General features: G+C 38.3%; 1 protein-coding gene across 1 annotated transcript in view; it reads left to right on the top strand.

The window, feature by feature from the left end:
* The window catches only part of LOC113132990 (NT-3 growth factor receptor-like), a 168,795-nt gene that overhangs the window by 136,752 nt on the left and 6,498 nt on the right, over positions 1-25,545 (top strand). The window contains exons 13-16 of the mRNA XM_026311483.1: positions 915-1,103; positions 8,340-8,470; positions 14,492-14,664; positions 18,323-18,566. Of these exons, the coding sequence (XP_026167268.1) occupies positions 915-1,103; positions 8,340-8,470; positions 14,492-14,664; positions 18,323-18,566 (737 nt within the window). The remainder of the gene's footprint in view (positions 1-914; positions 1,104-8,339; positions 8,471-14,491; positions 14,665-18,322; positions 18,567-25,545) is intronic.

Raw genomic sequence — 25,545 nt, 5'->3', positions numbered from 1 at the left:
TGATTAACCCTTTAGCCTTTAGTTGTGTCTGTGTTTTTACGATGGTAGATGCAAGACGTTTGTAGCAATATACACATTCTATACATCCACATAACCAGCTCATCAAAACTAATTTTAGGAAAACTAAACACAATTCAGACAACGAGCAGTTACATGGCCACACATCGAAAACAAGCTGAAGGGGCAAAACCTAAAACATCATGGGAAATTCCACAAAACACATGCTAATGCGACATGAAGGCTAACACCAAGCAGATCCTATTTGTCTACCACTAAAACTCACTGATCAGCCAAAGAATTGCAGAAATAAATATCAAATTATTAAGTGATGATTATAAATTTTGTCTTACATTTGTGGCTTTCTGATCAAAAGTTGTTTTTATATAAGCAAAGGTTTCGGTTATGTCATTTTTGAGCAGTAGTCCTAAAAAGGGCCCAGTGCCTAACAGGTTAAAATAATTTTCATGTTTATACATAGAGTGTTTCTGAATATAATCATGATTAGTTGATAGAACTGAGAAATACAGTAACTACACAGCAGCCTACTGACTCCCTGAGGGAATCATTAACTGCAATCATGATGTGTGGCAGTGAAAGTGTTTGGCTGTGTTGATGATTGGCCAAACATCTGGTTAACTAGCTGCTTAGATAGTGGTTTGCTAATGGATAATGTTGATTGTCTGTTGGTCCTAAACTGAGATCAAGCCTTAAGCCATTATATTCGTCCCCTTCTTTAACCTTCCATAGAATTTTTCCAACCACAACAGAGGATTCATATGAACTAACCATTTGAGAATTATGAATATTACCTGTACACAATCTGATATGTTTTCACAAATCTTGCATTTTTTTTCCATCTACAGATGTTCAGTCTGTGACAGTCAAATCTATTCTGTATCACTTTGTCTTTCTAGGACCAGTAGCAGTGATAAGTGGTGAGGAAGACTCTGCCAGCCCCCTTCATCATGTGAACCATGGGATTATCAGCCCCTGTACCCTGGATGCTGGATCAGATGCTGTGGTGATTGGAATGACCAGGATCCCTGTCATAGAAAACCCACAGTACTTCAGACATGGACACAACTGCAACAAACCCACCACATGTAAGTACATACATGGAGATGAACCTACACATTTTGTATGTCGTATATTTATAGATGCTTTTCAGGTTTCATACCAAGAAATGTTAAAAGGAGTAGTTGGGTGCACATTGTATATATATTCTCTGTTGCAGGATGTGAAAAAAAAATATTCCTTGCGGAGGTGTTTGTGTTCTTCTAAATGCATTTGTTTTTAATTAAAAAGTAAATATATGCAATTTATTGTTTTGTTTTTTTCTTTTGATCCAGACTGCATTTGTCAATGGGACCTTGATCACTAAAAATGTGTATTTAACAACAAATTCTTATTTCACCACTGTCCAATCCACATAAATCCACAAAAATCCACATAAATACCGAAAAAGGTCAGAAAAAAATGCATTCCCATTAAATAAGATTAAGCTAAAGATGGCCTACTTGAAACAGGCTGTAGGTCGATAATTAGGTGTCTATTTGAAATGTGCAAATCGGGCCAGTTAGTGTGGAGATTTACCTTCTTCATTGGTGGATGAAAAATGCATTATGTTTTTATTTTCAGTGGAGATGACGGTACCTGAAATCCATCCATTGTCTATACTTCTTATCCTATAGAAGGTTGCAAGGAGAGCTGGAGCTAATTTCAGCTGACATTGGATGAGAGGCAGGGTACACCCTGTACTAGTCTATCATAGGACTGATCTATAGAAATAGACACATTCTCAAATGCTGTGAAGTGTTTTGAATTAAATACAGCTCAGCTTAACACAGTCAGCCTACGTGTTATAAGGAGTGCAGCGATCTCTTAATAGGTGAGTATATTGTGGCTTCCATGCGACCTTGTCTGTGTGAGTTGTATGTATTACAAACAAAATCACTGACATCTCTGGAGTCCAGAACACCAATCGATGCTGTCATCTCTAGTTGAGGTAGCAGTGCTCTGTGCTTATTGGTTTATATCCTTTTTGACAACTTGGACTTTGTTTATCTAACTCTGGCCATAAATCTGCCAGTTATGACTTCAATCACAATAAAAGTCATTAGACACTTTACATAGAAATCAAGAAATCACTTGTGAGCAAGCACTTGGTGACTGCAGAGAGGAAAAACTTCCTTTAACAGAAGAAACCTCCAGAAGACATTCTATCTAATAGAGACATCTTATAATAATTTAAATGCAGTGTTGACTTTATCTGTACTAAGTACTAGGTCAGATAGGAAGTCGGGAAATTCAGTTAAAGCTCTAAAGAAACTACAGAGAGTCATTTAAGACCGAGTCTTAATCCCCACTCTGGATTGTCAAACTTTAGGCTGTCTAATAAACCCAGCCATTTTTCTAGAGATGAGAACTGCACCATCCAAAGTGGGATGGATACTGTCTCTCGCTGTCAGACCAGGTTTTCCCCAGAAAGTTGCCTGTCTATGAAGCACATATCATTGGCTGGACACCAGCTAGACAGCCAGTGACAAAACAATCTTCCATTGGCATAAGCGGGTGTCATTTAAATACAACAAGATCACATCGCTGCTCATAGGGAAAACAAACGTAAGTGAGCCAACTCAGTGGAAACTGATTGTGTATGCTGTAAAATGGGTTAGAGACAAACGTGAAGTCAATTTGAGTAGTCTGAGACTATTTTATTATGTGTTTGAAAAACAAAAGAAGGTGTGAGAGGGACAAAACAGCTGGGTACATGAAGACATCAAAGTAATTTAAGACCATCTGTGGACTCCAACTGCTCCAGCGACCTCTGTGAATTCCTCTTCCTTCCTGTCATGTGTGGGGGAATTGAGAGGACCTTTCCCCCTGTTTCCACCGAGTTGGCTCACTCCCTTTTTTTTCGTTTTTTTTTTTTTTTCAAATCATTTGTTGCTGATTTGTTTTTTACTAAACTAACATAGACTTCAGATCTCCCACCAGTTTTAGGAAATTTGGCTATGAGCAGCGATGTGATCTTGCTGGACTTGAAGACCACAAATCATCATTTACATTCCACTCAGCAACTTATTACAGGTATCATTATCACTAAAGGAGGCAGAGGAATATCCAAACATGTGGCACACCAACCAGGAGAGAGAGACACTAGTATGGCTTTCTAGATATTTTTAGGCAGGTATATGGCACCACCTTCCCAGACACAGATACTGTATACACTGTATACATGCATGCATACCTTGCCTTTGACTAAAAGAAGGTCAAAGTTCTTTCACTTCTTATGATAGCTTCTTCTTGACAATGTCAAAGCTTTTTACTTTTATTTGATACATATGTGCAATAAAATATCATGAGCCTTCACCTTAAAGTCTGACTCATAGGAGTAGCTGTGAGATTAGCGGTGTATTCTACTTCTGTTTCTAACACCTACATCTCTGTTTCTTGTTGTCTTTGCCTTGTTTGGCTCGTTCTCTTTCCCTCTTTTTCTGTATGTATTTGACCTGTCCTCTCTCCCCACCCTTTGTGTGTATGTATCGAACACAGATAGGATTCAGCAGCACAGCAAATAGCTTCTTGTCATTATAGCCACATAAATCTCTGCAAATCCCCTCAGAGGCAGCACACACACACACACACACACACACATACACATACATGTGTGCTAGCTTTGTGAAGACACTCACTGATAAAAACTTTTCCGTAGCCCATAGCCCCTTACCATAACCCTAACCATCACAACTAAATGTCAAACCCAACCCTAAACTCAGCCTCATCCTAAACTTAACCCTAAAACTCTCAATTTTAACCCTCAAAGGTGAAGGTGTGTGACAAAATGAAATGTCCATATGCAAGGAATATACACACACACACACAGAGACTGACTGCCCTACTTCAATGCACACACATATCCTCACACTACTGATGTTGTTGCCAATAGCGATACTGATCCACCACAAGAGTCACCTTGTGTGATTATCACCAGCTATATATCTCCACTGCTGCTATTTATGTGTACATGAAGATGTGTCAGTGTGTGTGTAAGTTGCATTTCTTCTTACATGTCAGTGGTCATAAATTAATCAACTTCATTATCTGCACTTGCTCAACTCAATAAAATACCCACACAAAAAATTTAATTTATTAATTGTTGCTGCTGTTTTAGTACTCAAACAAGAATAGAGGTTTATGGGTGTTCCTTCATCAAAAGTGTGCTGAGCAGTCAACCTGAACTGAGCAGGTGGGGAAGGACTGCACAAGCCACTGCATTACAGTGCCCTGTCTGTTGCAATGTTAATTGAATTGTCCATTTGTAGTGCAGTTTGCTCTGCTTTCCTCTTTTTCTTCAGAACCCCTGTGTTCTGCTGGATGATGTGAGACCCAGAGCTCAGAACAATAACAATCTCACTAATTGCAACTTGTATGTGTGTGTATTGGGCGGTGGGGGTGAAATAGTAAAGACCAGTTTGAATTTTGAAGCATAATGAAGCCTTGCTACATTGTGTGGACATTGTAGTCAGTCCTCATAATAAATCATTGAATAGCCTCATACAGGTGTAGTTTAGGATTACGGTGAGGGATTAATTTAGACATTTAGTTGTGATATAGGGTAAGGGGCCAGGCTCAGCAACAACATTAAAAACAAAGCACAGCATTGATAAACTGTTGAAACTTTGGTCAGAGCATACAATCTTTAAGTGAGAGCTGCTAGAGGTTTAAAGTTCATTTTCATGCATGTTCAGCATATACAACCAATAAATGAGACTCCCATGACAGTTCCCAGTTTCTTCAGAATTAAATTTTACCATTCTCCATTTTGTTGAAAAAAAAAGCAGCATTTTAAACTGAATCGGTAAGAGCTCTAGGAGCATTTTAAATGTTTACATGCTCAGAGATCTTACTCCAAATGCAACAAGGGCTAACTGGATCATCCATCCATCCTTTTCTGTTTTATCTGGGGTTGAGTCACAGGGGCAGTGGCTTAAACAGAGATGCCCAGACTTCCTTCTCCCTAGACACAACCTCTAGCTCATCTGGGGGGATACCAAGGTGTTATACCAAGATATAGTCCCTCCAGTGTGTCGTGGGTCTTCTACAGGGACTACTGCCAGTGGGACATGATGCCCCCTGGATGAGGCGCACAAGACAGTGTTGAAACCAGCAGTGTTGTATGGTTTAGAGACAGTGGCACTGAGAAAAAGACAAGAGGCAGTAGAACAAAAAGAAAAAGAAAGATCTTGGTCAAAAATAATTCCAAGGTTTTTCACAGTAGTGCTGGAGGCCGAAGCTATACCGTCTAAAGTAGCTATATTGTTAGATGAGTTATTTCTGAGGCTTTTAGGCCCAAATACAATAACTTCTGTTTTCTCTGAATTTAAAAGTAGAAAGTTACTGGTCGTCCAGGCTTTATGTCCTTTAGACATGCTTGAAGTCTGGTTAACTGTTTTGTGTCATCAGGTTTCATAGATAGATACAGCTGAGTGTCATCTGCATAGCAATGGTAATTAATGCATTGCTTCCTAATAACATTGTCTAAGGGAAGCACGAATGAGGTGAAAAGAATCCTAGCACAGAGTCAAATGCAGCACTAAGGTCTAGCAGGACAAGTTCAGAGATGAGTTAATTGTCTAACTCTAAGGGAAAATCATTGGTGACTTAATAGTGCTGTTTCAGTACTATGATGTGCTGAGGTCTTACAGATGATTCAAGAGTGACTGTCGATAAATAAAATTCTAAATTTGTGGAACGCCACTTCCTTTCCAGCATTTGTGATGGCTGCTTTAAGGTATGAATGTGTGAACTGTACCATGGAGTTAGTCTCTGATTCACTACCTTCCTTTTCAGAGAGGGAGGTAGTTGACAAATTGACACAGGTGCTATATGTTAACTATAGCTGCAGCTATACTTAACATTAGAGGAGAATGAGCCACTACTGTCTGTGTTGAATGATTGGAGTTTCTAGTGATGGAGGTTTGGAAGTGGACCAGCACTGGTGTTACATGTTGAGGAGCTGCTGGTGATGAGAGGAGGCTGCACCTCTCTCAGATTGAGTATGTTCACAATTCATTGTGAACCATATACTGTGTTCACAACAAACGGCCTGAGAAAACAGCAATAAACGCTTTGGTGAGAGCGAGCTAAGGAAGGGTTTTAATAGCAGTTAGATCAGCCATGAAGGTCAGATTTCTACTATCAAGTTCACCCCTGACACAATCATAATGAAAAGGTGACCTGTAGATGACACAAAGGCAGTCAACCAGAGAATGAAACACAGAGGCTTTCAACAAGGCAAAATCACAGAGACAGTATCAGTCAATGCAGTAAACATGTTTTTGAAGCTGTCAGTGGTTTCAGCAGCTTTGTGTGTAGTAGATAGACCTAACCCTTTTTACCCTAGCGGCCTTAGTACACACATCAGGCTGTAACTGTTATTACAATTTGACATTTCACTGCTATTTTGTCTAAGGTGTATGAATGTAGCATATTTGGCTCTCCCAAGCTTACTAAAATTATTGATGGATTTTTGTGTTATGTTTACACTGCATTATATTTAACAGTAGCATTGCAGTTCAGAGCTTATGATCGTGATCTTTGTGTTAGTGGCAAAAAGGCCTGGATCCACATACGTCTCAAATCGCTTTTCAGAAAATTGCTATTATATACTAAATTGATTTTGTTTAAAGCCTTTAAGTATTGTGTTATCTTAATTAATCTTTTTACTTTGACCTGAAGTGGAACTGATTTCATCATTTCAGATTTCCCACTGTCTAAATCCACTAAATCTAATCTAACTCTCAACTGTCAGAAAAAATACATTTCATCTTTACATTGTCTACTTTGCAGATGTGTGTCGTAAAACAATGATGTCACATTCATAAATACCTTTTTAAGTCCTACTATAAGTGCTATTAATCTTAAGATAACAATCTGGTTTAATTCCTAGGGGTGATTCTGAGATACTTCATATATACATGACCAAATGTTGAACCAAAAACATTTTAAATGGCCACATCACTATGAAGCCATTTTTGATTATTTAGGGGTCTTTGATGTTTCTGTATTACATGGCATTATTCAGTCTCTTTACCATAGTTTATTGAAATATTAAGATCATATTACAGTACATAATGTAATTAACAGGAAAACACAGTGAACACTATTCGCTTTAGCATGAGCTTATTAAGTCAGTGTGTAATGCTTGTTTTTGGATATTTGAATAAAAGTCGAGTTCTAGCAGAGTTGTGCTTTGAGCTAAAAATAATTAAAAATAAATAAATACTTAAAAATAAAATCATCAAAATAATTTGATGAATTTAAACAAAATTTAAATTAATTAAAATTAATACTGAGTTGCAGTTTGTCATGCTGAGTTGCAGGTTGTCATGGAAACATAATGAATACACACCCCATTCACAATCACCCTTATAAATTATGGTGTGAATCTAAATATATTCTTAGCACACACTTGTTGGCACACTGATAGACAGTGTCTGTTATGGTGTGTGTATACCATGCAGGCTAATTAGTGCTGTAACAATGACCAGTCTTTAACAATAAGAAAAGGAGACAGTTACCCGTCAGCAGTAAAACACACACTGACATCAAAATACAGTACAACTTTATTCAACTCTATTCATGCAACCCCCTAGTTATGTCATTACCCCCACCCCTTCCATCTTTTTACTTTGCAGAAAAAAACTTAAAGTCTCAGTTCAAGTCTATCAAAATGTAACAGTACACAATTACAGAACGGATTGAAAACATCTATATTTGTAGTTTTTAAGATAAAAAAAGATACGATAAGCTTTATTCATCCCCAAAGGAAAGTTCAGGTATTCTTGTAGCTAATAAGTAAGTCAGTAGTGAGAGTAGTTGTCAGCGTTCCATTGTTTAAGGTGTTGTAGACCCTGATCACAGTTGAGGTGAAGGATCGCCTGTATCGTTCAGTGCCTCCAGCTCATCGCTTTTGTTCAGTGGAGAGTTGACATTCCCCATGATGATGGATGGTAGGAATGGTTTGTATCTCCATCTCTTAGCTTTTAGTTTTCACACCAGCTCGGCATCCACAGAGAGACCTTTCAGCTCAGCTGGAATAGGGTGATATACCCCAGATTTGGTGATTATGCTTTCAAGTACTCCTCCAGGAAGGGTTGCAAATTGGTTGAACTGAGCATTTTAAGTGATGTGGAAAGATTTATGGAAATTAAAGGAGCAGGCTTCCCTAAGTTTGGGACCATTTTGAAGCGATATTGGGAAGCCTTTTTATTTGGCTGTGTTATGAAGTGATGGGTGTAATGGGTGATAACTCAGTGCCTCTCTGTCTCTTTCAGATGTTCAGCATATTAAACGGCGGGACATTATTTTGAAGAGGGAGCTTGGAGAAGGAGCCTTTGGCAAGGTCTTCCTGGCTGAATGTTACAACCTCAGCCCCACCAAGGACAAGATGCTGGTTGCTGTAAAGGTAAGCGGTGGATACACTGTTTGTGTGTGTGTGTGTGTGTGTGTGTGTATGTCTGTCTGTCTGTGTGAGTGTGTCTGTGTTCTCATATACTAATTTAAGAGCATTGTTACACACGAAGTGGGAACCTTTGTGGCTATTTGCCGGTCTCTCTCTTGGACATTCTTTAAATCATGCTAGAATCATATCTAAAGTGCTCTGGTGAAATATTGCAAGTGTGTGAGTGTTAACACTCCACCTCCCCAGTGCTCCTGCTGTTTAAATACCTGCTGCCTCAGGGAAGCTCTTGACTGTGGAGGGGCTACAGAAAATTCGTCCTATTGCAGTCTCTTTAAACAATTTTGATTTAATTTGAAAAACAAAATAAAATGGTCTAATATCAGTGGAGGAACAAATTATTTTAACATTTAGTATTACATTAGAATTACTGTCTGCCCAGATACGAGTTCTATTCTAAGCATTTAAAAAAAGTGGACAGAAGGAAAGAAATAAAGTTATAACAGTTTTCCTTTATCACTGAAATGCACACATTCATACAAACTCATTTTTCTATCCTGCAGTTTTACCTAGGGTTTACTTCAAATTTCAAATTGTACAGTCCTCCCAAAAAAGGCCTCTAATAATATTTCATAACAGTGAAAATGTTCTTTTAATGTTCTTTTCTTGAGTTGTATATATTATAATGTGTACTGATGCACAAGATGTAAAGGTCCACACTTCTAATAATCCAAAGTCTTTCTAATTTAAAATTGTTTTGAATATTATACTTCTATGTTCAAATATTTAAAGAATATGACAATCTAATGACAATAAGGAGATTTGGATTATGTAAATGTTTTATGGATTATGAACATGGATTCTTACATACAGCAGGAACCTCGAAGCCCTCGTGATACTAAAGTCTGGTGAAGCTCTCACGTGGTGGTTGTATTTAATGAAACTGGCTGGAACCTCCTGTTTCTGTTGACTTGACTATAAACCACAGCCTCCAGTGAGTCACTCTTCAGTCAGTGAACCAGCTTTTTGCACCAGTTTGTCCAGCTGCCCTGCATCTTTCTGCTTTATGCTGCCTCCAGTCACTGAAGGATTTTCTCAGGGCGGATGCCCTGAAGACAACGAGTGTAAGTGGTACTGGCCAGGTGGACAGAGTGACAGAGGCAGGCATGGGAGCCGGATTTAAATGGGAGCACATTCAGAAAACGTGAAAGATATTTAAAAATGAAAAAGAAGCAGCATCTGGCTACATTTAAGTTAAATTGGAGAGTGAAAAGCTGAGTGAAGAATTTATTAAAATATCCATCAGAGCAGGGTAAACAACCAACCTGCCCACCCGTCCATGCAGCTGGAGGAGAGAGAGCAAGTGTGCTGTGACTCTGTGTTCAGTTGTTTATTTAAAGGTTTGATTAAAATATTAAACAATGGTAACATATTTTATAAAAATAAGGTTTTTATGAAAACGCTGAATAAAAAATTGCTTACCAACACACAAACCATTGATAATTGCTAAATTAGGCTAAAATAGAAGGCTCCGGGTGATACTAAATGAAGACCAATTTGGGAGCCATTTGGAAGCCATAAGGGTCAGCTCTTTTAAGGGAGGCAAGCCAAAAGAAGCAAATCTTTGAAAAGAGCTGGACTTCCCATCACTACAAGATACCCAGATTCCAGACTGTGCAGTTTTCTAAAAACAAAGATTAAACGTTTAATGTTATTACAAAACTACACAGTAAGCCAGTGAAGTGAGGCTAAAGTAAGGGTTATGTGGGCAAATTTGTGACATTTCTCAGCATGATAGCTGTAGCATTTTGCCTCTAACTGAAGGAGAGTAAGACAAGAATAATTAATTCCAAAATAAAATACATTGCAATAATCAAGTCCTGAGGTAAAAAAAGCATGGATGGCAAGATCAGAAAACAATTAAAATTACTTAGTAATCTAAGAAAAAAGGCAGATTTAACATTTATTCACCAGCTTGTCAAACCTCATGTCACTATCAATTAGCACCAGGTTCTCTTATAGAATATGATAAAATCTGAAATGTGATGTACGCAAAGACAGTGAACGAAAATGCCAAACCATCAAAGCAAAATATGAGATTAACACTTCCAATAAAGCTTACTATGGCTTATTATTACTATTTCATTATTAACAAGATATATGCTGAGGACAGAGGAGCTGCAGAAGACAGGTTTTAGTCAGAGTGGGGATACAGAGGGATTACAGTTGTAGCCTTTTTCAGTCCAGTAGGATTTAGTGCCTTATGCTATTTTTTCTTACAACCTGCTCTAACTGAGTCATGCATAAAGCACAAACACCATCTATCTCACATACACTCATTGTATCTGTAAAGAACAGTTTTCATCAAGGACGTGTTCATGCATAGACAGTTAACTTCTGCTGAGTCACGCAGTGCAATGCAGGTGTGGTTTAGATAATGCTGAGATGCCTATAGAGACTTTGGCCCAGTTCTTTTAATGTGAATAACGAAGTTATACAGATTAAGGTATTGGGGATTTGACAGGAGTCTGGATTTTTGGTTTGGTCTGGTTTTTCTCTTTTATCAATAGCTTGTTAAGTCTATTTTATCTCATACGAGGTTAAACAGGATCACCTGGACATACAGTATGTTTTAGCTAAAACTATGTAAAAGTATTTGCCACCAGAGGTGGTGCTCAGGGGCATATATCACCCTATTCCAACTGAACTGACGAGGTCTCTCCATGGATCCCAAGCTGGAGCTAAACTAAAGGCTACTAGATGGAGATATAAACATTTCCTACCATCCATCATTATGAGGAGAGTCAAAACTCAGCTGAACAAAAGTGAGGAGCTGGAGGCACTGGTTAAGACCCAGAGAGCATTTTGTGAGTGTAGCCTGATGTGTTTTACTGAGACCTGGGCCTAACTTCACCCTGGTACTGAGACCTGGGCCTAACTTCACCCTGGTACGTGCAGACAGAGATGTTGAGGCACATGGCAAGACAAAAGGTGGGGGACTGGCTTTATTTGTGAACAAGAGATGGTGTAACCCTGGTCACATTACTATCAAGGACAGGAGCTTTTGGCTTTTGCATAACGACTGTGCTGCTCAACTGTGTCAGCCTACAGTTGGGGTCTACAGTTGGGGAGGGTCCTGGCTCTGTGGAAACCATCTTGTATTGTTCTGGTACCTAAAGTAAACTGTCCAGCTAAACTAAATAACTACAAGCCAGTCACTCTCACATCCCATATTATGAAGGTCCTAAAGAGAATGTTTCTCCACTCACTAAGACTAAAGCCAAACACACAATAAATCCCCTGCAGTTTGCTTACAGAGAACACATTGGTGTGGATGATGCTGTCCTCTACATGCTTCACTGTGTTTTGTCTCATCTGGAAGAACATGCAAGTTATGTGAGGATTATGTTCTTTGATTTTTCAAGTGCATTCAATACCAACCAACCAATCATCCTCAGAGACAAGCTCAAAGAGGATTGTTTTGGCTCCATTCCTGTACACACTGCACTCAGCAGACGTCTTGTACAATTCTGAGTGTTGACACATTCAGAAGTATTCTGATGATACTATGTTTGTTGTGTGTATTAGGAATGGACAGAAAGAGGAGTACAGAGGTCTAATAAAATCCTGCAGTGACTGGAGTCGCAAAAAACCTCCTCCGACTGAACACCTCTCAAGGAGATAGTGGATTTTTGAAAAGGTGCCATCATACAAAATCTAGGTGTGCACCTGGACAATAAATTGGACTGGTCACTGAACACACATATAAAATACAACAATAAAACAATATAGAAAAGGGGCAGCGAAGACTTTTCCTCCTACAGCAGCTTAGGTCCTTAGACTTCTGCAAGAAGATGCTACACTTGTTTTAGCAAACTATGGTAGCAAATGTGTTCTTTTATGCTGCAGTCTGCTGGGGAGGCAGCATAAAGCATGAGGATGCAAGTCAGCTGGACAAACAGGTGAAAAAAGCTGGTTCAGTGAGTGGAATAAGGCTGGGTTCACTGAAGGCTGTGGTGGAGAAATGGGGTGCAGGTGTGCTGGTGGGCAGGGCAGAGTCAGGTGATTGGGGGTGTAGGAAAAGTCACCAACATCTGGAATGTGAATGGTGAATGACAGTTTGTGGAAATGCCCACACAATATATATTTTAATAGTCAGTATGAGCAGGTGGAAGGATTTTAACAAACAAAACCATTTTTATTGTTCATATGGGCACACATTTCAATTTTTTCCAGATCCACACATACTGTAAGTACACGGAGGTTTGCACGTTTTTACTGCAAGTAAATCAGTACGTCTGTGCTCACAAAGATTTTGAATCTTCAATATTTATTTTCAGTACTGAAGGGCAGGAAGTTAGCGATAAAAGGCTCCACAAAAATGGATTTTGAGTATCTGCAGCACAAACACACACAAACCAGCCACATTACAGTATCTATGTATCTATGTGTCAAAGTCTATTTTCTTCCACAATTCACTCAAAATTTAGAAAGCTGCAGAAACAAGCACATGGATACAACCTGTCCATGTTTGGAAACAGCTCACAATTGGTGTTTCAGGTTGTTTAGTTTAGGCCAAAAAGCACATATGTGACTAAAGATTCATTTCAAAATGTTGCTTATTGAGATCATGAGTGCACCAACAGAATAATTATGTGTGACCAAAAGGCTTGCAAGAACATGTGTCTAACAGTGTGGGAGAGACTTACTGCCATTAATGCTCTTTTTTTAAAATTTGTTTAATGCCCCTAGAATTTATTTAAATGTCATATTTACATACTCAATGCTGCAATTAGTGTGATATACAGTATCTATATGTATGATGCCAATCAAGAACAAACATCTATAACATGTTATACATATAATATATATAATACAATTCAGTCCTTGTCTAATAATGGTTACATGGCCTTCAGTGAGAAAATAATCCAGTAACTGACGACTTTATCAATGATTACAGTGCAAACAGAAACAGCTTGATTAATGCAACATAAGTCTGATTCAACTAACTGTAATGAAATGGCTAAAAATAGCAACATTTACTCACCCAAATGTGAAGGTGTATTCATTGTATTCATTCCAAAAACTAAAACAACAAGACTTAATAAAAGCCATGAAAATGTATTTCACTTATGTTGTATTGGTCCTTCATTAACAACAGAGCAGCTCAAGGTGGGAATATTACATCAGCTAAAGACCCCTTAGCATTCACAAGTACAATGATGAAGGAGTTCAGGGACCAAAATAAAAGCTGAGTGACATATACAAAAAAAGGTAACCATGGCAGCGGTACTGCTATTATAGTTGTTAACAATAATCCAAGTGTTTCAACCTATTATTGTCATCCACTGAGAAAGAATATTTTTGCTTTTCTCTCAGTGCATTCATCCTTTCTGTATCATAAATGCATGTTGATTTTTTAGCGTGCTGTGATCCCCACAAACGTTCTGATGTTTTAAAAGAAATCAGAGCATACTATAGTGTTAGGAGAAGAAATGAGGAGGATAAATAAGAATAAAATTGTGAGTAACAATACATTTGGAGGGAAACAAGAAAAATAAAGGAAAACCATGCAGGAGTAAATATATTTGTGTGTATTGTATGTACATGCAAATTCACACTTGTTTAAAACTGATTTAAAAAATAGGATAGTGAAGCATTTCAGTTGGTCACGAAAGTTCTTTTTGACCTTATGTATGAGTATATCTCACTATGGCTACAAGACTGGAAACTTTCTGTGAACACTAAAACCACTTCAAGGTCAAAGAGAGGTCAAAGGTCATTGACCAGAAATCAACAGACAAGCCACAAAACAAACTGAATAGTGCATTTTCTTTTCTGGTCTACCATATTAAATTGTAGCTTTTATTGTTAAAAAAATAAACCTTTATTCTGTCTTTTGCTTCACATCTTTGTGGTTATAGCAAACTACAGTAGTGTTCCAAGACTGTCACCAAGGCTACCAAAGTGTAACCCTTGATCTGTTCATGATTTGGTGATGTAATCTCTCTCTCGCTCTCTCTCCAGACTCTGAAGGACCCCACTCTTGCAGCAAGAAAGGATTTCCAGCGTGAGGCTGAGTTGCTTACCAATCTCCAGCATGAGCACATAGTGAAGTTTTATGGCGTGTGTGTGGATGGAGATCCTCTTATCATGGTCTTTGAGTACATGAAGCATGGCGATCTCAATAAGTTTCTCAGGTGAGTTCATCAGACAAGCAACAGGTGATGGAAAAGGAGCTGAATAGATCTGTTTTTGATGACAAAGCCAGAGACATGCGTTAGTCTCTACCAACTACTGCATGTTGATGCCTTATTTTGAAACTTGTCACCAGTCTATGACCACCTTCTTTTTAATTACTGTTTTTTTGTTCTGGCCCCGACATCAGATACTAACACCACAGCATGCCTGTAAGAGCCTTGTTGGGGTGTGTTCTGTCTCATTGGTTCGTAGTCGTGTGCTATCGCTAATATCAAATTGCAGGTGTCCAATCTGATATTAGGGGGCTTTCCCACAGTCTCGGGGCTGGAACAGAGCCTGGCATTGCTGTTCAGGGCAAAGTTTGCCAGAGTCCAACATGCACTGGGAACATGTCTGACTTACTGGCACTACTCATTCAGGGCATATAATAAAAAAGTCACAGTAATGTTTATATCTGTAATTGTTCTCATGATTGCAATTTGATCAGTAAACAGTCATTTTTGAAGTCATGCAAACTTCTGTGAATTTTCATCTTAGTGTAGTTTTATTCATCCATGAGCATCCTAAACTCTCAGGGTTTTCAAGGCAGAAGACAAAAATGCAGACACAGAAAGTGAGAATGTGGTTCATTAATCAAGGTGAAAGCAATTAACAAAAACTAGAGTGACAAGCTAGCGCACAAAGTCCTTGTAAATGTAGAACATCAAACTAGAAAGAGTAACAAAACATAACCTGGACGCCAAGAAACTTTCTTTACTTAAAGATTTATTATGTGCAGAGTCTCACAGTGAAAACTCAAAGTAATTGTCATCTCAGAACTCCAGTCTCCTGCGTGTGCAGCATTATTCACCTCCTCCGTACTTTCCCTATCTTACCTGGTTGTTACTGTACATTATATTGGTATAGAATTACACATGCAATATATGTTCCTTACAAAACATCTATTGCATTTTAGTAGTAAGGTAACACAAAATGTATACACAATAATCAGAGTTTACGGTCTGTTAAATAAGAAACTGAAACTGAACAGATGTAGCCTGCAGACCTTCACACTGTATTGTCACCACCTAAGTGGAGGCAAAAGCACATGGAGTACTAAGCGTTCTCTTAAAATGCATTTGAACTTGTAATCTGGATAGTTTTTCTAGTGATTAGTCACCACCATATAGTTATGTCAGAGTGGTGTTCCTTTTCCCTAACAAAACATCTTTGGATAAATATAAGCTCCTGCTTGCAGCAACAGCTTAAGTTTCAGTATATCTAATTCAAATTAACATTACTATACTACAAACAATATAATATGCAGTTGATGTTTTTTCATTCAGCTGAAAAAAGTGAAAATTAAATTTTGTTTTGTCGATTGCTGTTTGCTAATTAAAGAAATGAGGAGAAAATAAAACTTTGATAAGAGGTTCCTTATACTTCATAACTTTGAGAATCTAGTTATGTTGCCACCCAGGACTGAATCCAATTTATAATCACCTATTAGTACCCAAGCTTTAACCCTTTGAACATTAACACTAATACCAGTATTAGTCCACTTGTAAAAGAACAAACGTAAGTGATTTCATTAGACTTTTTTGATACTGAGGTTCTTACCTCACTTATCTCTTGATATTCCCAAACTGTGCCAGACTACCTACTTGCCCATTCTCTGCGAACTGCTCTGGATAAGTGCACAATCTAAATGCCTAAATTGTAAATTGCAGTCAGTAAGCTAATGAGCTGCATTATGTCTGCTGTGATTAGATGTTATTTACTCCCAGGTTGCTTTGCGCTGCAGAATAGAACATTGGTACTTACTCTGCCTCTAGGAAGTGAAGCCTGCCAGTGCTTATGTATGAGTCTATGCGTGTGTGTGTGTGTGTGTGTGTGTGTGTGCGTGTGTGTGTCTGTGTGTATGCTTGTATGGGACAGTGTTGTAGTGAGTCTCTCTGTGCCTCAGATGCTAATTTGAGCTTAGTAATTGTGTTTCCATTAAAGTGCTGGCATCAATTCATCCAGGACACACTGTTAATATAGCCAGTGCCATTTGCCCTCCAACACACACGCACACACGCACCAATTAACTGATACACACTAACCTGCATTGCTGAACTTTCTCAATTAGAGACTTAACACTCAGGGAAGCGGAAAAGACACCAATTTCAGTCACACACAGAAATAGCAGTGAATACTACCTAAACTTTGCATTTAACTACACGTTATCACAGCTAAACTCAAACTTTGTTCTTTCTACTATCTAACTCTGATTAAGCCTAAAGTCTAACACTGAACTGTAGTAAGAGGGTTACTTTTTAATACATCATCATACAGTACAGTCAATATTTTGTGTATGTAGTATAATCCACTGGGCCAGTGGGACAGTTATTTGTGGGTGATGTAAATCACTGGGGACATTTAGCTTCTAAATACATATACTTTTCATAATTGGTCACTAACTTCACTTTCTCAAACCTTGTCACATAGTACACAGCTCACCACAACAGTTAATCTCAAATCCAAAACTCAGTAATGCAACCAAAACACTTTGGTACCAGAACACTTATCTTCCAGCTAGAAAATCCAGTTACCCCTAACACACTGACCTAAAACAATAAGTTGGAAGGAAAAGTGACACCAGCCCAGGACACGCTGTGTCTGGAAGAAAATTATGAAACACTGCATTAAAATAGGTGCTCAATGTTTTTTGTTTTTTCTTTTTTGCCAATTGAAGAATTAAACCAATGTTTGTAATTTGATATTGACTTATGTACACTGACAGACATAATAGACAAGGATCCCTTATTTTGGACAGAATTTTGATTGAAATTCTGCATGGGACATCATACTGTGCAAAATAGTATTTAAAACAAAATAGTATTAAAGCAACTGCACTGTAAAGTTTAAACAGAAAGCCTTCGTATCAGCAGCATTCATAGGCAATAAAAAAAAAAAAATTCAAGAACATGTCTGTGTAGGGATTCCATTCTTGGGAATATTCTAAAGTGAAGATTTACTTATGAGATTTCAAGCAGATCCAAGGAGCCGTTTTCTTGAAACTTGAGCAAGTTCAATTCCTGAAAGAAGGCCGTGGGATACAGTTGAAAGACAACATTAAATGCGTGGGTAGTGTGATCAAACCATGTTAAGCTATATGAAAGGAATTCCCCTTATGAATAACCAGTGCTAGTTTTGGATTGTGACTTATGAAAAGGATCATGTAAATTTAATCACTGCTTGTGCAGACCCTAAATTCATGTGTTTCTGAATAAACAAAAACATTCCTTACCACACTGTGCTAAAAGTAAAACTAATTTACCTTACTAAACACTTACTGTGATTGATTATCTATGCTTACAAACCTTGAGTCCACAAGTTGATATTTATATTGTACTAAAATTAGCTGAAATAAATGTTTGCCTGAAGGAAAGACATTAATCATAAAACTGGGTGTATGCTTTTGAAAATGGTCATCGGTCATGTGAAGGAAACAGTTTACAATAATCTGCCACAACGCACAAAATCAGTCAGGACCTTTACATCAAAAATGTCAAGTTACATTATACTGACTGATGTTAGCACTGCTTTCATGAAGTCAGGCAGCTTCTTTAGGAGACAATGCATTTACTGAGGTTCTAATTGACTAACTTACTGACTCTGTACATTGTTCTTTAGAGCCCATGGGCCAGATGCCATGATCCTGGTGGATGGACAACCTCTGCAGACCAATGGGGAGCTGGGTCTGTCTCAGATGCTTCACATTGCAAGTCAGATTGCAGCTGGGATGATCTACTTGGCATCTCAACACTTTGTGCACCGAGATCTGGCAACCAGAAACTGCTTAGTGGGAAATGGGCTTCTGGTTAAAATAGGAGACTTTGGCATGTCCAGGGACATTTACAGCACAGATTATTATAGGGTAAGCACATGTCTGCTTGTTCCATATATTACACACAATGTTTTCTTTCTTTTTTTTCTAAAACACGTAATTTACAGTGTACAAATCTCCTATAATATCTCTTTGTCTGCACAGAAACAATCTATCTTTTACATTGTAATCAGATTATATATAAACAATCTAGAATTCTCAAAACATAGAGAAAGCATCCAAAAGAGATATGGAAACATTAACCCATTGCAGGCATCTGTTCCCATGACACAGATTTTAAGGTACCATCAACCCTGTAAGTTAATGATCATAGATGACACTTAAGATTTTTACTGAATAGACACATGAAATAATGTGTCTATAGAGAGATTTCAACTATCTTTAAATTTAATTTTGGGAGATATATCAGCAAGAATTCAACCTTCTCATTATTTAAGAATAAGGAATATTGAGGGCGAAATTGCCAATTTACATTGGAAAGCCAGTAGTTCAAACTACGGCTCAGGGAGAAAGAATATATAGTTGTAAAGCAGTGAACATTATTATTATAGCATCTAATGATCTTACTAACAGGAGATAAGACAAAATAATAAAGGGCAAAGAATAGAGCCTTGTGGAATGCCATGAAGTGAAGAAGTAGTACCTAAAAGGGTACAGTCCCACAGATGGTCTGTATAACACTGCTATATTTAGCAAAAGGCATGTTCCTTTATTCTATCTGAAAATACCATATAGATAAAATAACCTAGATAAAAATAGACAACTGCATATAGATAAAACAGATAAATAGATAGATAGATGCGCTTTGTGAAGTGTTTATAGTTAATCTTCATGATAAAATAACCCTTCCACTCATCACATTTAAGATAAAGTGTACGAAAGTTAATCAGTGGAAATGACAAGTAACTCAATGAATTGCAAGGTGCAAGGTGATTTCTTGATGCTTAATTACTATGGCTGTTTCCTTTTTTAGATACAGTATATTTTAGGTCCTCACATGTTATGTTTCTTAAGCTTTATTGCCTCATATTCCATGAGAAGCTGCTGCTCAAATGGTGAGAATCTCTTCAGACATGAATCTGTTCAATCTTGTGGTTTATGAAACTGTGGACATGCAGAATTGCTTACACCTGCCTTGACTTAGTCACTACTGTTCATCCTGGCTTGGCCACAGGGGAACCCAATAATCCAAGAAGAACTGACTATATGCTAGGTCAAGCCTTGCTTTATTTACATATACACATATACATTGTAGCTTTTATACACCGCTCAGCCATAACATTATGACCACCTGCCTAACACTGTGTACACAGGAGTCAATGCAGCAGTAGATTGACACTTATGTCACTCTGCAGCTCACTGTGCATCTTTGTTGAATCTGTTTGCTTCCGTAGTTCTACTATGAAGAGCACACATTTTTCCATTATTCAGTGAAAAACATATCAAAAGGAGTGAAAACTGCAATCATGAGGACAAGTTAGAGATCTTTTTTTTAAACAAATTCTACATTCTCCCCACTCTACTTGTGGTATTACTGTTGCAGCCACTGAATGTGGCTGTAGAGACCAATATACATTATTTCAAACATTGCAACAAAGATTCAAACAAAATGGGATTTTTTGAAAACTATAAACAAAGTTTGAAAGGTTAATCGACAGTAGGTTAACCTTGTCATCAGTGGGCCTTGAACATCCATGACCCTGTCGTCTGTTCACCATTTTTCCTTCCTTAGACAACTTTTGGTCACTGCAGACTGGGAACACCTGGGAACACCCAACGAGGTGCTCTGACCCAGTCATCTAGCCACCAGACTTTGACCCATGTCAGAGCCACTCAGATCCTTACACTTGCCTGTTTTACATGCCTCCAACACATCAACTTTGAGGACTTAATGTTCATCTGCTGATTAATACACCCAACACACTGGCAAGTGCCACATTACAAGATAATCAGTGTTATTCACTTTATCTGTCAGTGGTCATAACGTTATGGCTGATCGGTGTAAGCCAGGTGCTCCTACAGTAATAATGTCCCTCCCTTCAGTTTATTTGATTTGTCTACAGTGCTTAGACACATCAAATCTGAGGAGACAAATTAATAGTACTTGTATGAAGTGAATGTCCAATGATTTTAAAAAATATTTGAAAACTATATTTTTTGGTTTATGCTCATGGCCAAAATAATATTTACAAAGCAGCATGACAGAAATAGAAGGGATGCTTTCTTCATTATGAGTACTTGCACTTTTGATTAGGGAGGGTTTCATCGAATCCCACTCTATGCCACCTGGTTTATTTAGCCGGCAGCTGTTTTTTTTAAGAATTTTTAATGGTTTAATGAGAACTGGACTCCAAATGAGATGTTGAATTCCTCATAAAGAAAATGAAAAAGTCAGGCAGTATGTTTCTCGCCTGTCTGAGAAATGTTTGGCTTCATAGATGATGGCAGCAATGGCTCAGAGGGAGATTCAGGAGACTCTCAGCACTATAATTGGCATGGTGGGAAATAATTTTTATTTAGCAGTAAATGTCAATGACTCCATTGAGCCCCATGCGCCTAAGTAGTTTCTGTGGACTGTTTTCTTTTTAATGGCTGTTTCAGTGTCCCAGCAGGGCCACTTGTAGATAATAGCAGAAAGGGCTGACTGACTGTCTTTTAATTTTAACCATAGTGAACTGGTTCAATGGTTCATTTTTATTTGTCCCTTGTTTATATTGCTCAAGGTACACTCACCTTTACCTTAATGTGGCATAATGTTGAGATGTTCAGATTAGATTTGCTGTATATATAGTGTGTGAGGCTGTCAGTGTGGATGCTGTCAGCACAGGATCTGAAAGGTAAAATATACAAAAAAGAAGTAAATTTGGAATGTAAACAAAGACAAACACACACACTGAGACTCAGAAAGTAGACATCTAGCAAGTGCAGGGAGACTGAGTCATTTTTAGTCTTTTCACATTATGACAATCAAGGATAGAGTATTATGTTTTTCTCCAAAACACTTGATTATGAGCACAATTATGGCCTGAGCAGAGAGTGCTCCCTGCAGGGGATGTGATCTTCAGCTTAACAAGTTTTAAAGCTTTTATTTGTGCCATGCAAACAACAAATATTTTAATAAAAACTTTATTGATATTCCATAAATATCATGAAAGTACCAAAAGCCACAAAAGGCCAGATAATTTTGCAGTATTTCCAAAAAATGGCTTTTAACAAACATTCAAAAGTGGAAAGGAAGTAGTGCATTTGCTGGGGGATTATTTTCAGCACGAAAAATGTACATTTAATGCCCTAGTGAATATTTGTACCAGTAGGACAGTGTGTAGGACTGAGTTTTTAATAGATTATGGACAACAAAGCTGTATGGCACAGAGAGATATATCAGGCTTTGATGTACACACAATTTCTCTTAGACATTAGTTGTAGAAAAAAACAGAATAGCTCCAAAGTAGGGTCAGAGTGGGAATGAAAATCAACCTGGGACTTTTTATTCAGACTGGATCACCAAAACTCATCTGATGATACACCATTAGATTCTGTCTATGTCACAATGTATAGGCCAAAGGTTTAACTATAGTTATTTATAGAAGAGTACATAAAGTGGAAACACCTGCAGTTGATTTATCCATCCATCCATCATCTGCCGCTTATTCTGGAACATCCAGTATTGTGACAGGGTGACAGGGTTGAAGCTAATCCCAGCTGACACTGGGTGAGAGACAGGGGACATCATGACCAAATTGTTAGTTTATCACAGAGCTGACAAGAAAGACACTCAGATTCAGTATCTCTCCTCCAACCTGGAGAGGGCAAGCCACCTTTCTCCAGGTGAGAACCATGGCCTCGGACATGGAGGTGCTGATTATCATCCCAGCCACTTCACACTCGGCTGCAAACCGCCCCAGTGTATGCTGAAGGTCCTGGCTCGATGAAGCCAACGAGATATCATCATCTGCAAAAAGCAGAGATAGAATCCTGTGGTACTTGAACTGGACTCTCTCCCCCTGGCTATACCTAGAAATTCTGTCCATAAAAATACTGAACATAACTAGTGACAACATTGCATTGGGAACAGGCACCCTGGAGAGGGTATTGAGCTGGTCCAGTGTTCCACGACTGGGACAAAAACGGCATTGTTCCTCCTGGATCCGATGTTCTACTATTGGCTGAATTCTCCACTCCAGTGCTCTGACATAGACTTTCCCAGGGAGGCTGAAGAGTGTGGCCCCAAATTTTGTCAAATTTACCCATTTTGTTTTGACTGCTTATAAAGCATTAGGTATAAAATAATCACCAATTTTATAGTTTCACCTTTTTAGGTAACTTGTTTCCAACATATTACCAAGTCCTCAGCCTCTGCTTCCTCTGTGGAAGGCGCGTTGTGAGATTCAGGAGATCCTCAAAATATTCCTTCCACCATCTGACAATGTCCCTAGGTGAGGTCAACAGGTGGGAGTCAAAGACCCCTCTGTCAGAGTGTTCGGCCAAACATTCCCAACAGACCCTTACAATACATTTAGGTCTGCCGAATCTGTCCAGCTTCCTCGTCCGCCAGTGGATCCAACTCACCACCAAGTGGTGATCAGTTAAAGGCCGGGTACTCGTGATGCACTGGTCTGGTTTTTTCCAACCCATGGGTCCTATATTTATGAAATAAGTTGACCTTCCCCATACCACCACATCTTTATCCACAACCCACTGTGCTGCCATTAAATACACATTAAATATGTCTTTGAATACAGCTTTTATTCAGTTTGAAAAAGGTGCTTGAAAACGGTCCTTAGATTGGCAGTGGAAATGGCAATAACAGATTTAAATCCTAAGCTTAGTATAAATAATAAATGCTCTATTAGCCTAGATTATAGAGCAAATAGTAAACAAGTATATTCTGACATTATTTATTTATTTTTTTAATTAAAATATTTAATCTTAAATGAACTGCCCCAACTCGCCAATACCACCACCAATAAAGTAAACATTTCTTGACCCGTTCCGCCCATGGGTTACAGGTTGTCCCGTGCATAACAATGTGACATTCCATGTCCCTAGAGCCAGTTTCAGTGTCCAGGGATCAGGTCGTTGAGGCCCCTGCCTTAAACCACTGCCCAATACGCAATGCACTGGCCTCTTGCTCCTCCTGAGGGTTGTGGGTTCACAGGAGAAACCCTGAAATATATGTTTTTTATTTCTCTTTTGTTACGTAACGTTATAGTCGCACACATCACTTACAGCATCTATGATGATTTCATTCTTGTCTTTTTTGAAAAAAAACTCACACCTTTTGATATTACGGTCTCATGTTGAGACATGTTGCTGCCATCTATTTTAAAATTGTTCTTAAAATGGTACATTTTCTCAGATTAAACATTTTATATGTTTCCTTGCATTCTGTTTTTATGTAGATTTTATACAGCGTCCCAACTTTTTCGGAATTGGGGTTGTAGCATAACCATATAACTGAGTGGACACACCAATAACTAAAAACTGAAACGAGTAAGAGAAGTATGTGTTATTTACTATTCACTTTGAATTGTGCGAAATTGCATTTCTATTTAGCACTTTCCACTGTGACTAAAAGTTATTCGCCTATAGAGACAGTGAGATTAGAATTTGAGCTGGACAGCATATTTGATTTTTAGTAGCTTTTCTTCCATCATTGGGTCTTTCGATAATAAAGTTTGTTATTCGTGTAAAGAGAGTCAGCAACAGTTCGCTGCTGCCTGAACATTTAACCATGATACAGATACCAACACAAACCACAGTGGGACTGAGACAATTGTAGTGAGCTGTGCAGGTAAGGAAGATGAGATTTTTATGTTTTGATGAGATAGGGAGATTTATTCTTATGTTTTATTTTTTTTAGAATGAGCTAAGCTCCAATTTGTGCAGTGGGCAAAAAGCAAAAGCTTCAGTTCTAGTGCATAGATAAAGGTGCCCTATTAGTGAACTGTGAACAGGGCAATATTTGTACTAGTGCAAGAAGTAGTGTCGGATCATACAGTATAGTTAAACTGAAACCTTTCTATGATGACACATTGTTATGGGTAGGGTTTGGTTAATTTTTGGATACTTAGGGTGTGTAGAAACAATATCTAAAGAATGCTCAAAATGCTCAAACTCATTTCAGTGGTGAGGTAATAATGCTCTGTAGGTTCAGCAATATGAGTGTACTAGTCTGGATCTTTATAGTACTGAAACCTGTTAAAGCTTTTAAGGAACTTTTTTTTTTAGCTACAGAGTTTGGGAACTATGTAATTCCTTTTAGACCTATGCCTAACAGCTGCCTTTGACACATAGAATAAATAAATAACTAAATAGAGTATTAAAGGTACTGCCTTGGATTGGTACCAGATCTTATCTGTCTGATCAAGTGATATGTGTCCACTTGAGTAACTCTCCCATAGATTTTCTCAGGGTTTGACTTTTGGACCGATGCTGTTCTTTCTATATATTCTCCCATTTAGGTGCCCTTATATATAACCCTTTTTACTGAACAAACACTTCTGAATCACTTTGATTTGGGGATGGGGGGATGGGAAGGGAGGGGAGGGTTAGGGTAGGGGAGCTCAGTGGTACCGATGGTCCTCGGGCAGTCTAGGCCCTACAGCAGCATAACTAAGGGATGGTTCAGGGTTACCTGAAGCCAGTCCTAACTATACGCTTTGTCAAAGAGGAAGATTTTAAATCTAGCCTTAAAAGTACAGAGAGTGTATGCCTCCTGAATCCAGACTGGGAGCTGGTTCCACAGGAGAGGAGCTTCATAGCTAAGAGCTCTGCCTCCTATTCTACTTTTGGAAACCACAAGTAGACCTGCACTCTCAGAGTGAAGTGCTCTATTGGGATAATATGGTACTATGAGTTCTTTAAGGTATGAAGGAGCTTGATCATGAAGGGATTTGTATGTGAGAACAAGGATTTTAAATTCTATTCTGGATTTTATAGGAAGCCAATGAAGAGAAGCTAATGTAGGAGAAATTTGATCTCGTTTGCTAGTTCCTGTCAGGACTCT

Source organism: Mastacembelus armatus, chromosome 6, assembly GCF_900324485.2.
Source record: "Mastacembelus armatus chromosome 6, fMasArm1.2, whole genome shotgun sequence".
In the NCBI taxonomy this organism is placed as follows: Eukaryota; Metazoa; Chordata; class Actinopteri; order Synbranchiformes; family Mastacembelidae; genus Mastacembelus; species Mastacembelus armatus.
This window is presented reverse-complemented; position numbering and strand designations above follow the sequence as displayed.